The sequence below is a fragment of the Poeciliopsis prolifica genome, unplaced genomic scaffold (genome assembly GCF_027474105.1).
Source record: "Poeciliopsis prolifica strain line A6 unplaced genomic scaffold, Auburn_PproV2 SCAFFOLD096, whole genome shotgun sequence".
Classification (NCBI taxonomy): Eukaryota; Metazoa; Chordata; class Actinopteri; order Cyprinodontiformes; family Poeciliidae; genus Poeciliopsis; species Poeciliopsis prolifica.
In genome coordinates, this window is record NW_026562471.1 from 107,811 (window position 1) to 124,282 (window position 16,472).

A 16,472-nucleotide genomic window follows, 5' to 3' on the forward strand; every position below is an offset into this window, starting at 1 on the left:
TTTATTTTGGAAATTTCAATTAGTTTATTTTTTTTAACATCTTCTGTTGTAGTAAACTGAGATTTTTTTTCTATTTTCTCCAAGAGTCTTCAGAAATGCCACAATTGGGTGGAACTATGAGTGAAGCGGTGGTCTGCTGGGGGTTTTAACTGTGTTGTTTTGTCCAGCTTTAGTCATCATCACTGTCCATGTCTAACGGGTCAAAGTTTGGATCCTCTTCATCCAAATCCAAGTCCTCAATGTCCTGGAACAGGGACTCGTCCACTTCTACATTGTTTCCAGCTGAGAAGACCAAAAAAGAACAAATCGCTTTAGAAGAAGGGTAGTGAACAAATCACCATTCAAGATGCATTCCACCCAAGGCTCTGTGATTAAAACAGTTTCACTTTACCTGTGAAATATTGTGGAATACAGCAAAAAACAAGGTCATGACTGTAATGCTTGGCCAGCATTGTTTAAAGAGAAGCAGAAGCGCCGTGCTCTGTTAAGAGTTGGTTCTTGCATCATAGAGACATTACATAGAAGAATCTATACAAACTCCCAATTCCCTGTAGTTGTTTCCAATGAGTGGTTCCCAACTGAAGGTAGTAAAAACAAGTCTTACTCTGGCAAGTCAGCTTCAAACACAAGACACATTTAAGTTTATCTAGCTGGAGTTATTGCTCAAAACGGATTAAAATTATGAGAAAAATCCCGCCAGTTTGAGAAAAATTGTTTTCCAAATATATTTAACAGCAGGATCTGTTTAATGTAGAGCATTACTTACCATCTTCTAGGAACTGAATGTCTGATGTGTCGAGGTTATGATCTCTCTCAAACAGCTGTTTACCTAAAGAGGAAAAAAATAATACTTTATTTTGCAAGCAGCTTCCAAGGTTTTTTCAGAAAAGTGAAACTGATTTACCAGTGAGTCGGGGTTTTCCAGCCTGCTCTTCCTCTTTCTGTTTTTTTCGTCTGAACTCAGCCATCTCCAGCTCAAACTTTGCTTTCCATGCCAGGAAGTTTTCAATTGTTACCACTGTACCCTGGAACTTCACCTGCCAAACACAAGCATCCTTTTCATACATACTGCCTTCATCTCCTTAGCAAATCTCAGGGAGCCTGAACATATCACCTACGCCTCTATAGAAATGAGGACCTAGATGAGGCAAACCAATTAAAAGTCAAACTAGTATTCAAACAGACTTCCAATTACCTTTTCTGCTTCCTCTGCCTCTTTTTCTTTCCGGAGTTTTTCCTCTTCTTGTCTGTTTTTCATTGCATCCACAATTTCATTAAGTTTCTCCTGAACAGCTGTCACCAGGGTGAAAATCATCACCATACCCAGGTTTTCTTCAGCCTGCACGATTATTACATACACATGTTGGTAATAGAAAATCAACAGCATAAAACAAGCAGCTTCAGTTTAGTGTTACATTTGGCTCTTGAACAAGAGCCACTGCTAATTTAGACCCAGGTTGTGCACAGAACGAAAATCTTTTCTGTTCCCTCCTTTCAGTGCAAATAAAAATCAGAAAAATGTAATTAATATTTTTTCAGTTACTGTGGGACTACTTTAAGAACAAAAAGGCTTTAATATTATGAAATAATGTTGTGACCTGCAGTTTTGTCATGTTCAACATGACTGTAAATATGGCCATTTGCTGCATGCCTCAACAGCTCCTAAAACAATCGATCTTTGAGTGATGGGCTTCCACAAACCTGTGCCAAGACTGAATATGGCTCTTGGGTCAGTTTGTATTGAGTGTATGGAAATATCCTAAAGCAGGGTTGTCAAACTCCAGTCCTCAAGTGCTACTATCCTACAGGTTTTAGATGTGCCACAGGTACAAAACACTGGAATAAAATGGCTTTATGACCTGGTCCTTGTGTAAATCAGATCTCCAGAGCCTTAATGACCTAATTATTCTATTCAGGTGGTGCAGCAGAGGCACATTGGCCCTCCAGGTCTGGAGTTTGACACCTGTGACCTAAAGTCTGCTGAGAACACTTTCCCCCCCAAAAAAGTTCAAAAATAATGAACATCCATCCATCTATTTTCTAGCACCCTTGTCCCTCATGGGGTCAAGAGGTGCAGGTCCTTCTCCAGCTAACATCCTGGGCAAGAGGCGGAGTCACCTGGACAGGTCACAGTCAACACAGAAACAAACAGGACAAACAAGCATGTGCGCACACGCGCGCACACACACACACACACACACACAGATACCTAGAGAGAATTCAGAGACCAATTAACCTGACAGTCATGTTTGTGGACTGAGGGAGGAAGCCGGAGTAAAAATAATGAACAAAGCGGAAGAAATTAAACACAGTATTTATTCTAGATAAATGAGCACACCTGCTGCTTCAACAGGGTGAGAATGTTCTCCAGGTCGCCATCTTCCAGGTTTTCTTGAGAGTAGATCTCCCACAGTGGGGGCTCATCCGGGTATTCTGATACATATGTAAACTTTAAAGTTGCCTCAACAGCTGGGATGAGAAAACAAAGTGAGAAAAATTTATTCCCACTGAATCTTTATTCGGTAACTTCAAACCGTACATTAACTCTGGTAAATCATCGTCATTATAAAGAAGGTGTCAATATTAAGGGAATGTCAGAATATACCACATTTCTAAATGTAATATACTCACTTTCCCCGTTTTCTCCTGCGTCTGACGTCACTGTGATCGTGAAGCTGGTGGGTTCTTCTGACAGCACTGCAATGATAACAGATCATTTCTGCAAACTTGCATTAGAGCACCATGATCACCTGCTTTATTGTGCAGACAGCTTCCATGGCTGTCGCTGTAGCAGTTCACTTCAACTATTCCTGCTTTTCATCGTAAGACCAAAACCCTACAAGTCTCTACAAGTTTATCCCGGATTTAAACGAGTCTATTTTAGCTAGAAAACCGAATCGTTGCTTCTCGTTGCTGGATGTGAACGTGAAAAGCCTGCAAGACGAAAACTTACTGTCTCATTAGCAAACGTTGACTAAAGTCATCAAATCTATTAAGCAAAACAAAGCAGTTCCAAGCAGTCAGATGAAGAAGGCTTGCTGCAATGCTAGCTGGAAGCTAGCTACTATTTTCATCAACTCCCACCTGTAAAGGAGTCGGGATAGATTGATTCTATGGCTTCAAGTTCATTCCTTTGCTCCTCGACGTAATCTGTCATTTTTAATCTCAGGGGATTATATCGAGTTTGATCAAATCATTCCAGCACTGAAACTTTTGGCTCGGCGGGTTCTGTCGGTCCCATCTGCTCATTAGGCGATCGATGATGTCGGAGATTGACATTTCTGCCTGACTACGTCATCCGCTCTGCAGACACTAAATCGATCTCAGATTTAGTGATGCAAATACGGAAACCGACAGCGGACACCCCTGTTATATTTAGAAAACTTTATTGACAAAAATGTTCAGCACAAGTCAGATCCCAGATCAATTAAAATACAAATTAAGTTTTTGTACTTACGGAGAAGTTAGAATAACATTTGTATTAAAATGAACAAACCTCATGAAAGAGCACGTAACTAAAGCTTGTTTAAATAGAATTTTAAGTTAGCACAATACTGCACAGGATAGTTTTGACACATATGAAATATAACATAGAAAGTTAAAGTACACTCTATGTTCATATAAATTTAGATTAAACTAAAAACAACGGCTCAATCTCTGAAACGCAGATAAATTCTTAAAAGGAGGATCAGACAGAAAAAAAACAGAAAACACAGGCCTAGACTCCTTGGATCTCTTTAGATAGGGAGCCTGTCTGCCAGGCAATTAACAAATTCCTGAGCATGGTTCAAAAGTTCACTAGGATCTTAAAACTTTTTATAAATAATTTTATCTATATTAGAATTAACTATATTTCTTTAAGCATGTTTTTAATTAGTTACTTATTAGATCCAAACTTATAGTCATTATTTAGCATTACATTTTGTGCAAGCTTGGTTAAAAACACCAACTAGTTTCTTGTTAAAACATTTTGAGGCAGAGATAACACTGCAGCTGCAATCATATATCAAACTGGACAGCGGCTGGTACGAGAAAATCTAGGCCGTATATCTGCTTTTGGGGCTCTTTAGCAGGAGGTAATAAAATGAACATTAAGACAGCCCACACAAAGGAAAAGAACACACCTCCTAATGCATATATTTAAATGAGGAGATTACACATTCTATAAATGATTTGTTTTACAGCAGAAGTTCGAATCGCTTGGTGCTGAGTGAGTGGTTCCCAAAAATGCATTTTTGAATCAGGTAATATTCTGTTTTGTCATTGGGTGTTGGCTTCATGATAATCTGGGTGTAAATGGTGGTCTGTTATTCTGTATGTATTTGTATTCACTTTTGGATAAAGTTATGTATATCTGAAATCTGACGTTGTATGATTGCTCTTTTCTCTCTGCACACTTACACAGACACAAGAATTCGGGACAAAGAATTAATTAACGAGCTAAATCAAGTTATTCCTACTTTTTAATTCTTAACAAGCTTTAGTTAGAAGTTAGGCTTTAAAGAAACAAAGCATTTCCATTGACACACATTGTGCATCTGAAGAGCTGTGAGCCTAAATAATCATCAGACCAAAATAAGAAAAATGTTTGGTTCAGAAATTTATAATTTAATTTATCTACAAAATAGAGATTAATTCAATGTTTAATTGTAATCACAAAGGTTCATTTGTAGTTAATGTTGATGACTGATAGTGGATAAACCATCAAACAATCATCCAGTTCCAGCCAATTAACTAATGTTGAATCAATGTTGTTTCACTCATATTGCGCTATCTGGATCGATTTTAATATTGGTGAGATGTGAATGTAAAACCGAAATTTACTTTTCAGAGTGCATCTTAAAAGCAGCTTTAACTTGTTTCTATTTCAGGGCACAGCAGCCAGCGTCAAACTAAATCACTTAGGAAAAAACATTGCTAAGTGAAGATATTATTTTAAAGTGTCTCTTCAGTGACAGAGCAAAAGAAAAGTTATAGTCATTTTCCTCAAAAGTCTTCAACACTGGGTGCAATAAAGTCTGCAAATAACTGGTCATCATTGGTCAACATTAGATAAATAAAACTATTCTCTGCAGAGGTGACAGAAATTCTTATTTTAAAGGGACTGTGTTGTAGGCACACAGGACAGGAGCCCTCAGTCTTGGAAAATAGTTTGATGAATTTTTAGCTGCCCTGCCCTCTTTAAAAAAATGTGTAGGAGGAGCAACAGCAGCTTTGCTGCAGAAGACCTTTGATCCCTCAGAGCTGCTTGAAGTGAGCAGCTTCAGCAGTGAGCACAAAAAAAACTTTTTGCTTTAGGTAAGTAAATACATGAACCAAAATACATTTCACTCCCACTTTTCAATAGGATGAAACACATTAACAGTATAAATCAGGCCAGTTTATTTCATTATCTTGGTTGAATCTTGATAAACTACCTTGGAAATCAAAACCAGCAAAACTACCCAAAACACTTTGATAGACTTAAACTTTTCTATCAGAGGTAGAAAATATTTCAATCTTATTTAGATTTCTTGTTAATGACAAGAATTTGAAGCAGGAGGGTCGGGCGAAGCATTGCGAGTGGCTCACAGCTCTCTGTGTTGGAGCTGAGAGCAGAGCAGCTGATGGTAGAGAGAAAAACAGAAGGACATGCCTTCATTTCTTATCATTTTCAGTGTACACCTTGAAAACATCAAATAAAATCTGAATATTTTTCTAGAAAAATCCTCATGTTTAAATATTTGTTAATTGTTCCTACTTGTTGGTTCTCAGACATCTGGGTCATGATAAAAACAAAGAGGGTTCAAAGTAAAGCAACTTAGCAATTTATAATTGAAATAAGTCATAGTTTGCATCAAGACACTGCAACAAATCAATGTTCATGAAGAATGTTTTATTAAAACTTGTTTATATTTGGTTTTACATTTTTGTTAAAAGTGTTGTGGCAGAGAATAGATGAGTAGCGCTGACCACAGGAATCTATGAATGCAAACCAAATTCAGAACTAAACATTTACATTTTTATTTGACTTCTGTAAATCTCAACAGTTTATAATGAGGAAAACAACACCCATGTTTGATGTCCAGACCACTAACTAGTCATTATTGGCCAAGCAGTTTGTACACATTAAGACCTTTCAAGAGATATGGAGCTGATAAGGGACATCATTTAATAGATAATAATACTAATGTGACCATTAAATATATTTTAGCCATACCATTTCAACCAGAATAATTACCAGTTATTCATAATATTCTATGCCAGGGGGGTGGGCACTCCTGGTCCTCGAGGGTCAGTGGCCTACAACTCTTGGACGTCTCCCTGGTCCAACACAGCTGAATTAAATAGCTGAATCACCTCCTAAATGCAGCCAAGTTCTGCAGAGTCCTGCTAATGACCTCATTATTTGACTGAGGTGTGTTGAAGTAGAGACACATCTAAAAGTTGCAGGAGACCGGCCCTCAAGGCCTGGAGTTGCCCAACCCTGTTCTATGCAGTGCCAATAAGTTTCTAACTGCACATTTTATGTAACACTTTCTTGCAATTTGCCAACCCTCCCATTTCAGAAATCTCCTTGTTTATTTTGCCTCCATTAATCAAATGTAAATTCCTCCCTTGGTTATTGCAGACAGGACAATTAATTTTTTTGTATAAATACAGCAGAACTTTACGGAGCCTTCCAGAGGGAAGAACTGAAGGGTAATGTGACTGAGAATCTTTCCTGATAGAGACCCAAGACTCAAGGGCACCCCACCCTTCAGAAAAAGCCAGATAGAGCCAAGGGGCCCAGGCCCTGCCAAGCAGCCATCAAGAGTGAGTCAACAGACACCCAGCCATAGCTGCACCCACACCCAGCTGCACCCACACCCAGCTGCACCCAGACCCAGATGCACCCACACCCAGCTGCACCCAGACCCAGCTGCACCCAGACCCAGATGCACCCAGACCCAGATGCACCGAGACTCAGCTGCACCCAGACCCAGATGCACCCAGACCCAGATGCACCGAGACTCAGCTGCACCCAGACCCAGATGCACCCAGACCCAGATGCACCCAGACCCAAATGCACCCAGACTCAGCTGCACCCAGACCCAGATGCACCCAGACCCAAATGCACCCAGACTCAGCTGCACCCAGACCCAGATGCACCCAGACCCAAATGCACCCAGACCCAGCTGCACCCAGACCCAGATGCACCCAGACCCAGATGCACCAACATGCACAGGTGGGGCCACCAGCCACTGGCAGGGAGTACGAGTCTAAGGGTACGTTCACAATGGAGCCTGAAATGACACAAATATGATATTTTGCCCTCATGCGACCTGTATTTGATCTTTTCATCACAGTTAGAACACAGATAAGATTTTTACAAATGTAACTGAGGTCACTTGGATATGTGGTCCTGAACCCAATCCGTATCTGATCTTTTCAAATGTGACCTGTGTCTATACGGTCAGGTCACGTTTATCTGACCTGTACGACGGGCTCATTGATACTTATTCTGTGTCCTGACGCATGCTAGCAGGAAGAAAAACAGCAAACATGGTTAAGTTGTTAATGAGCTAGTTGCTATTGGACAACAACTTTCGAATGGCAAGATACTCTCCAGCACTACCATCCATGTTTACTGATTGATACATGATTGATACTTGACATGACAGCATCCAGGTTGTTTACAGTTTACATAAGGAGATCATCCTTTAGGAGATCACATAAAAATTGCATAAATTTGGAAATATGGACAGCCACGCAATAAAATTCAGATCTGAACAAAACTCAGAATTGAGCATTAAAGCCTGAAGTGCAAATATAGCAAAAGTCTTGACCTGACAGAGGACTGGGCACACAGAGACCCAAATATCCCCACCTTTATACGTACACACACACACACACACACACACACCACACACACACACACACACACACACACACACCCACACCCACACACACACACACACACACACACACACACACACACCCGCACACACACCCGCACACAACACACACACACACACACACACACACACACACGCACACACAACACACACACGCAAACACACACGCACACACACACGCGCACACACACACACACACACACACACACACATGCACACCCACACCCACACATGCACACGCACACACACAAGACACACAAGATTGGACAGAGGCTGTCTCAATGCCAATATGATCCAACTAAAGAGTTCATTCTGACAGTATTTTCATTTTACTGGATAGCTTTCCGATGTAGAATAGTAGGGACCATGTGAGCTGTGACTGTTTGGGGTTCTTAGAATGTGCCACACTCCCCGACTGTGACACCTTATGAAAAGAAACACAGATGCCAGTGGTTTATTTATAACCAGCAGTGAAGAGTATGACATTTGATAGCTTTCGGTAACTGGAGACACACATGGAAAGACATCTCAATTTCAGGTACAAACTGAAATTTTGTTTGCTGGCTACAAAGCTCAGAAAGTAGAGTTAAACCTACGACTGACATTAAGAGTTCCAGGAAATTACGTTTGTGGTGGTGACATTTAGACATACGGGGTGGAAGTGAAACTGCAACGTTCATTTCAGCTGACTCTCTCTGTCATCCAGCAGCTACCAATGGATAGATTTAAGACCATTCTGAATATTGCCAGCAAGCAGACCAACCTTGGTTTTGGGTTGGTTGCTCTGTTGACAGCTGGAGGCGAGCAGATCTTCTCCTCGGTGGCTTTCAAATGTCCCTGCAACGAGCTGAACTTCCTGTATGGCTTGGTCTTCCTGTTGGTTCCAGCATTAGCTTTGTTGCTGCTCGGTTATATTCTCAGCAAAAAGATGTGGATATTGTTTACAGGTCTTTGGCACAACAAGGCAAAGTTGTGTTGTTGGAAAAACCTGGCAGCCACTTGCACAGCTTTCTTCCAAATCAGTTCCACAGCCCTGGTGGCACCGTCCAGCTGGTTTGCAGTTGCCCTGCTTAATGGTAACTATTATGAGTGTGCAATGACTGGAACCAATGTGAGTGTTTACAACAAGTATTTGTGCAAAGATATGAATTCTGAGTTGGACTGTGCAAAGAAGCTTCCCTTGCTTCCTTGTGATAAACGTAATGAGGAGGTTCTGCGTGCATTAAGATCTCAGTCTCAGGTAAGCAGTTTTCTGATGTGATCCACTCTATCATTTATTACACAAGTCATCACAGCATGAAAGACTTCAGCTTTCTTAATTCGTTGACTTGGTAGTGAGCAGTGCAGCAAATCTTTGTCTGGAAACACTGCAAATGTTTCTTTTACTATCAAATAGTTAATTATTTGTATCAAATCAGCATTTGAAGAAATCTGGAATTTAAATATTAAAATTGTTCTTCCTACAAGGAAACATGTGAACAACTATGTTTGTTTTTGTATAAATATAACCTTTCGCTGTGTTGATTTGACAACATGTTTACACTGCAGACTATTTAGTGTCTTTAACAGATGGATGAATAATCAGAGGAAAGTCGTATCTGGCTACATGTACATGAGAAACCTAAAAGAAAAAAGAAAAAACTCTAGAAGTAGTTTTAAATTATGTTTCCAGGAACATAGAACCATTTTATAGCATAATCAAAATGCTATAAAATGCTTTTTTTTATAGCATTCAGCATTTTTTGTCATAAAAATGCTGAATATATCAAATATGACTGAATATATCAAATTTTACTTCTGGAATTGATGTGATTCTGTACTCTTTAAAAACTCCTGCTCTTTCTGAGTCTTCAGGGAGTCATCACAACATGACTCCTCTATTCACCCTTTAACAACATTGTGACCAGCGTTGCACTGAGAACTAACTAACTGGTATGAGATCAGCAGCAGATGTGCAGTTCCACCAGATGTTTGGCTAGTCTGAAGGAGCAGAGCAGGCAGCCCTGAGGGAAGGCTGCTCTGTCAGGTAGAAGCTTAGAGAGTAGCTGCACCTTGAAGGAGATGGTATTTCCAGTCAGACATTATGCACAGCTGAATGGCTGCCATGTGAGATGAAATGATTTCTCAAACATACAAGAAAGAATCAAAGTATGTTTTTGAAGATAGATTCTTATGTGATGCATGAGCTCATGAAAAATGAGTTTCGTTTCTCTGGCCTTAACGTTCCAGTGAAGTCATTGTGTTGGCTCTTTATCTCTCCTGGCTCCTGGTGAAAGCAGACACATGTGCTTGTTGTCTATTCTGCAGTCAGTTCTATAACCAAGTAGATCATCATACTAGTATGTGAATGGAATGAACGTCTCCCTATAAAACTGTAGGTTGTGCCCTGTTTGAAGTCTCTGCTCACTGATGGCAGTCAGGAGAAAGAAGCTGGAGCAGAACACAGCTTACAGTGTTATAGGGAGAGGTTCTTTCCATTCACTGAGTTTGATAATCTTATAATAGACATGTGGAGCCAGGAGAGATAAAGAGCCAACACAATGACTTCACTGTAATGTTAAGGCCAGAGAAACTAAACTTCTTCACAAGTCATTTTTCATGAGCTCATGCATCACATAAGATTCTTAATTCTGCTATTCAATGATTCAGCTAATAATCATATGTAACCCTAAGCAACCTTAACATTTTCCTACTACACAACATATACATACACAGTCATGCATATAAAACAGTGAAACATAAAAACATTGAGTGGATAGAGTTCTGTTTGCTTTTGAACATATTACAACTTTAAATTGACAGGAAGTGAGTTCCAAACTGCAGCTCCTCTCAGAGACAGAGCACTTTGAGCAAAAGTGGTTTTATGAAATGGAACCTCATAATATCCATGGAAAGCTGCTCTGGTACATTTACTGCTGCCCTGCAATTTCTGTATACAATCACTTAATGGCTAAGGCACAAGTCTGTTTGAACATTTAAACATTCGTTTTAAAAGGTTACAACTTATAAAAGAAGAAAAGTCCAGAATGCCACTTTTAGCTACGTTGTTACAGTGATGGAATCTGATTGGTTTTTGATATCAAACCTTTCAGGCCTGATTATAGAGACCTTCTAACGGTTTGTCTGGTCTATGACCAGACAGCAGCTCCATTGGACAGATGTGAGAGAATCATGGACTTTCTATTTCTACTTGAGTGATATTATTTTGATCCCTCACGACTCTTATTTAAGCTGGATGCTCTAATTACGTCTCTGGATGAAGAACAAGATCATTTTAGTCCAAAATACATCAGACACACAAAAAAACACTTTCAAGTTGATATTAAAAGAGAAGCTTTTTGTTTTGAAGATAGTTTACATCTGCTTACCTTTTGGGAACAAACAGCTGATATTGTCAGTAGATGTACTTTGCAGTGTTCTAACATAAATACCAAGTATTGGTTTATGTTCTGAACATTTTTGCATTGTCATTACTGATTTTAACTCATTACCGTATTAGAAAAATTATCAAAATTTTCACAAAGCTTATTGAAATTTTTTCTTCCTATCACTTTGAACTGCTTTGTTGCTGAAATGTGCTTTATAAATAAACTTGATCTGTTGATTCATTCATTGATAATTTACATTGCCACCTGTATATGCTCCAGATTATGTTCAAATTAGACCATTCCTTCTTTAAAGTGTAATTTGGTGCTTTCTTGCTGTAGGCTGTAGTTTTAAATAGTCATTACTATGGTCATAGAAATAAATAATCTTTTTATGTTGATGGTCACAACAGATTCTAGGCTGGCTTGTCATCACCTTCATCATGTTGTCCAGTTTACTGATCATCTGCCTGGCTCGCTGCAACTCGCCCATCAGCTATCAGCAGCTCAAGTTCTGGAGGGCTTATGCTCAGGAGGAAAGTGAGCTCATGGATTTATACACCAATAAACACGCTAAAGATCTTGCTGAGAGGAACCTGAAGAGCTTTTTCAATCAGATGGAACCTGCAAACATCACCACTCCCTCCAACAAGGACTGGGAGAAAATTTCCTCATTATATAAGTTTAGCACCAAAGATCATTTCTACAGCACTTTACATCGATATGTGGAGACAAACCAGGAGGGTGATGGGATTAGGATGGTCTCAGTAAGATCAAATGAGTCGACTGACAACCCTGCTGTTCTCCATTTTGTGGATGGTGGAATGGTTTCAATGTGAAAAGAATTGAAATTGATAGAAGAATAATTTCAAACATTTGATATATTTCTAAACACGATATAAGTGAATTTTCTTAGGTTTAAAAGTATGTAAGTACTATATGTTTGTGATGGCTCGTGGCGGCTGTAAGGAGTCATGATTGGAAGAATTTTGGTTTATTTTTCAGTTTTGTTACATTTTGTCAGTTTTGTACTCTTGTGGACTTATGTTTGCAATTTCTACTTACTTTTGAATTTGATCATGTTTTGGCTATTGTTTCACATATCTTCATGTTTTTTCTGGTTATTCTGTTAGGAAACCAGTTGTTGGTTAGTTCCTCACCTCCAGCTCTCTCACTGCTGCTGAAGACCAGAAATGATTTTCCTGTCTTCCATCCAGTAATCACCGTCCCTGTACATATCCTCCCCTTATTGCCAGATCTTCTTGTTTGCTCCTGTAAATGTTTCCCTTGCTCTTGTGTCTTTGGATCACATTGCATGTGTCAATTATTCTCTGTAATTTTGGAGTAAAGACTCATTAATTTCCACTCTGTTTGCTTGCCTGTTTGTCTGGGTTTTTTGTATGCTTTGGGTGATCTGGCAGAGTAACGTTGTCAATGTTTAAATTAGATTATTATATTTATTGCTTGACAGTCATTGGAAACTAGATTCTGCTTCATCTGAGTTCATCCAACAGTCGCATTAGTCGCAGTGAGCTGCGACTATTGCAGGAGGCCTCCACTGTCCACAAAAGCTTAGCCTGGTCACTGTCTTTCTGTGCAACTACACTCCAAAGAAGTTTCACATTCTCCCCTTTTCTTGGATTATCCCTGGTAGATAACAGAACAGAATGAGAAGTTGTAAACGATGACACTGATTTTCTGTGCTGTGTTAGAATTCTTATTCTGCCTGTAGTTTCATGAATACAGGCAGAAAGAAGCATGGCCAGTCTGTGCTGGTCATGCTTCCAAATGTTGAATTAAGGTCAACAGCCATCTGGTTTGGATTGGCTCGTTTCTTTTTGCAGTGGAGGATGGTTGCTTATAGTGCAGGTAATTTATGGTAAGCTTCATATTTACCATTCTGGGACATTGCATACATTGAAGACAAACAATTTTTTTCAACTGGTTAAAATGTATTTGTGTCTCAATAGAGAGGACAAAGCAAATAGTGGCGGCGGTGAGGTTTTGAGTGAGGTTTTGGCGTTTGTGGATAAAAGCTGTGGGCACAGCATTTGTTTTTAGTTTGTTAAGGTGACCATCACCTGCTGGAGCTTTCGTCAGTTTTTCTCACATGAATGACTCAAAGTCTTCTGGCGAGAAACGCTCAAATAGGTCCTTCAGAAGTTGTGTTCAGCTCTCTTCCACTGAGCTCTTTCCATGTGGGAAGTGATCCAGATTCACTTTTTGGAAGAAAAAAAAATAGTCTAAAATTGACAAAGTGTAATGTTTGCTGTTCCCCAAGTAACTGGTTATCGTGTTATGCTTTCATCATCTAAAGCTGATGTAATCCCACCCTCCATCGTCCTCAGCCAGGACTTTCTCAATTATTTTAGGCTGCTTTTCATCACAGACAAAATATTTAGATTCCTTGTGTCTAGATATTTAGATTACTACAGTTTTCCTGTGGTACTCAGTGCTCAGTCTGTTGCTGCAGAGGATGACTTGGTTTGAAAAGAGGAAGTATCTGTGTGATGGACTGCAGTCTGAACCGTCAGTCCTCTGGGACTGGAAAAGTAAACCACATGGAGGATGTGAGCACTTCCCCCAATGCCTCTTGTTCTCTGAATGTGCTTCTGCTGCAATGGCATGTTCTACATGTTTCGTCATGTCTTTGCAACAGACTGAATCTCATATTAAATTTACATTGAGGGAATTTGTATCAAGAAATAACTAAAATTATTCAAGAACTGTTCTTCTTGTATTTTCATTCTCATTTCTTTGTGCTTGATGTTGGTTCTGTCAGAAGAACATGGAAGACATCACACAATAACAGTACTCACCCTGATATCACAGCTGAAAAGGAAAACCTATGAATAGGAATAATTAACTCCAACGATTGTGATTTCTGTTAGTACGAGCACAGCAGATTCTTCTGCTCAGGGCAGAAGAATTCAGGGTTGAAGTGAGCAAAGGAGGAGCGTGACAACAGACCACCAAAGGGAGGAGCACAAACTGGTTTGGCAGATGAATCTCTGACAAACAACAGAGCAGGAAGTAGCTGATCGAGGTTTGGTTGGACTTTTCTCTGGGATTGTTTTGGATAGCTCCTGGATTCTAATACCATGGATAACTTCCAGACAGTTCTGCGTTTCTTCATGAACCAAAAAGCCACCATTGGTTACAGTTTTATGGCACTCCTCACTATAGGTGGGGAACGAGTTTTTTCCATGGTTTCATTTCAGTGCCCATGTAACCATGAGCAGAATTTCACATATGGGCTGACTTTTCTGCTTGGTCCAGCTGCAGTGCTTTTTGTTTTTGGTCTGTTCTTCAGCAGCAGGCTCTGGAGGCTCTACACTGGCTGCTGTCTTAACCCCATGAAGCTTTGTCCTCGCGGAAACTGCCTTGGCTGTTTCAGGGTGTTGTTGAGCATTATTACTGGTGCTTGTGTGGCCCCTGTTATGTGGCTGTGCGTGGCCTTGCTCAATGGGACCTTTTATGAATGTGCCATCAGCGGTCTGGATGATAACCTGGTTGTGAATCTGTTTTGTAAAAACAAGACGTTGCAGTGTCGGGAGCAGCTGGCCCTGGTTCCCTGTAGTAACTCTAAACTTTCCAGTGATGAACGGATGAAGCTGCTGCTGATGTTCAGGGCTCAGTCACAAGTAAGACACACCAATTCCATCTTTGTGTACATTTAGAGGATTGCACTTAATTATTCCTAACCTCCTGTGCATCTTTATTAGGCTTTGAACATTTGTAAACCAAATGTTGTGCAGCAGTTTCAATGGCACTGTAGCTTTAAGGACAGGAATGTTTTCTAGACAGGGAAGTTATTTGAAATGTAACATCTGCTTTTATTGTGGGAAGTGTAAGATCCAGTAAAACAACTACAGAATGACTTCAAAAGCCTGTGAGTTCATGGAGATAGTTCTCAGAAATGTGACAAATAATAAATAAATACAAATTACTAATAATTTAATTCCAACTAAGCCGTCGAGTTTGTCAGATGAGCTGGACACGCCCTGTTGTTAACTGGAGACAGAGAAATATATATTACAAGATTTATTTATCACAAACCCATAACATTTATGGATGTGTACATGATAAAATTTGATGACGTCCCTTTTTTCAAGGCAGTAATAAAGCATAAAGTGAGTTAATAATGTCACATAGAATACTGGCACATAGTCCTAAAGTTTTGCTATCCTAGCATTCATCAGCTGATAATTATTGGAAAATATGCATGTCACTAATTGACAGAATGTTTTGTTTTCATTACATCTGCAGATTTTGGGATGGAGTGTCATAATGGTTGCTGCCATTGTAGGTCTTTTGGGCACTTGCTGCAAAAATTGCCGTTCCCAGGTCAGCTACCTGCAGCTTACGTTCTGGAAGCATTATATTGAGAAAGAGAAGGAGCGTTTTGATGCCTTCACTGTGAACTATGCAACAAAGTTGGCTGAGAGAAACTTGCAGAGCTTTTTTGAGAACAAAGAACCTGATCCCATGCCATTTCCAAACCACAAGGCATGGGAGGAGATCTCTGCCTACTACACTTTCTCCAGGAGTGAACAGTATTACAGTACGCTGCAGCGCTACGTAGAGCGGACAGACAGGGATTTCGCACCAGAAAATCGACCCGTTCTGGACATGGAGCATGGGATAGAGATGACCTGAACAACCACTGAAGAGAAAAACTAAAGTCTGCTAACAAAATGGATATTAAAGACACTCGTACAATTTACTGATGGTATTTAACTTTGGCTAATTTACTCGATCATTTTCCACAACCAGCTACAGTCAACAACAAATAAGGAGTAAATATCACTGACTGTGCCTTGCTTGAGAGTCTAAATGGTCATTTAACTATTTATGTATATATTTCTAAAAAAAAAAAAAAAAAAAAAAACCCTTCTCACCCACCGCGGGTGGTTCTTATCCTCTGAGCTCGGTCCTCTACCAGAGGCCTGGGAGCTTGAGGGTCCTGCAGTATCTTGGCTGTGCCAAGGACTGCTGCACATTTCTGGACTGAGATGTCTGATGTTGTTCCTGGGATCTGTTTGTAAGCCACTGCTCCAGTTTGGGGGTGACTGCCCCGAGGGCCCCGATGACCACAGGCACCACTGTGGTCTTCACCTCCAGGCCCTCTCCAGTTCTTCCCTGAGGCCCTGGTATTTCTCCAGTTTCTCCTTTTTCCTGATGTTGCACTCACTTGGTATTGCTACATCTACCACAACGGCTTTTCTTT

General features: G+C 40.0%; 3 protein-coding genes across 4 annotated transcripts; 2 read left to right on the forward strand and 1 right to left on the reverse strand.

Annotated features, from left to right (window-relative positions):
- rwdd1 (RWD domain containing 1) lies at nt 1–3,283 on the reverse strand. The gene is made up of 7 exons (XM_055023203.1): nt 3,085–3,283; nt 2,632–2,697; nt 2,339–2,469; nt 1,196–1,339; nt 905–1,037; nt 767–829; nt 1–282 (listed from the first exon to the last, which is right to left on the reverse strand). Exons 1-7 carry the CDS (start codon nt 3,155–3,157, stop codon nt 170–172), a joined length of 723 nt encoding a protein of 240 aa, XP_054879178.1. The 5' UTR covers nt 3,158–3,283; the 3' UTR covers nt 1–169.
- Nucleotides 3,284–8,409: 5,126 nt separating this feature from the next.
- calhm6 (calcium homeostasis modulator family member 6) lies at nt 8,410–12,607 on the forward strand. 2 transcript variants are annotated; one of them, XM_055023201.1, is made up of 3 exons: nt 8,410–9,117; nt 11,656–11,782; nt 12,376–12,607. In XM_055023201.1, exons 1-3 carry the CDS (start codon nt 8,593–8,595, stop codon nt 12,588–12,590), a joined length of 867 nt encoding a protein of 288 aa, XP_054879176.1. In that variant the 5' UTR covers nt 8,410–8,592; the 3' UTR covers nt 12,591–12,607. The 2 variants fall into 2 exon arrangements, with proteins under 2 accessions (XP_054879176.1, XP_054879174.1); XM_055023199.1 differs by having other exon boundaries at nt 11,656–12,482.
- An 86-nt stretch (nt 12,608–12,693) lies between these two features.
- On the forward strand, nt 12,694–16,127 carry calhm5.1 (calcium homeostasis modulator family member 5, tandem duplicate 1). Its single transcript, XM_055023202.1, has 2 exons — nt 12,694–14,886; nt 15,512–16,127. Exons 1-2 carry the CDS (start codon nt 14,344–14,346, stop codon nt 15,899–15,901), a joined length of 933 nt encoding a protein of 310 aa, XP_054879177.1. The 5' UTR covers nt 12,694–14,343; the 3' UTR covers nt 15,902–16,127.
- The last annotated feature ends 345 nt before the right edge of the window (nt 16,128–16,472 follow it).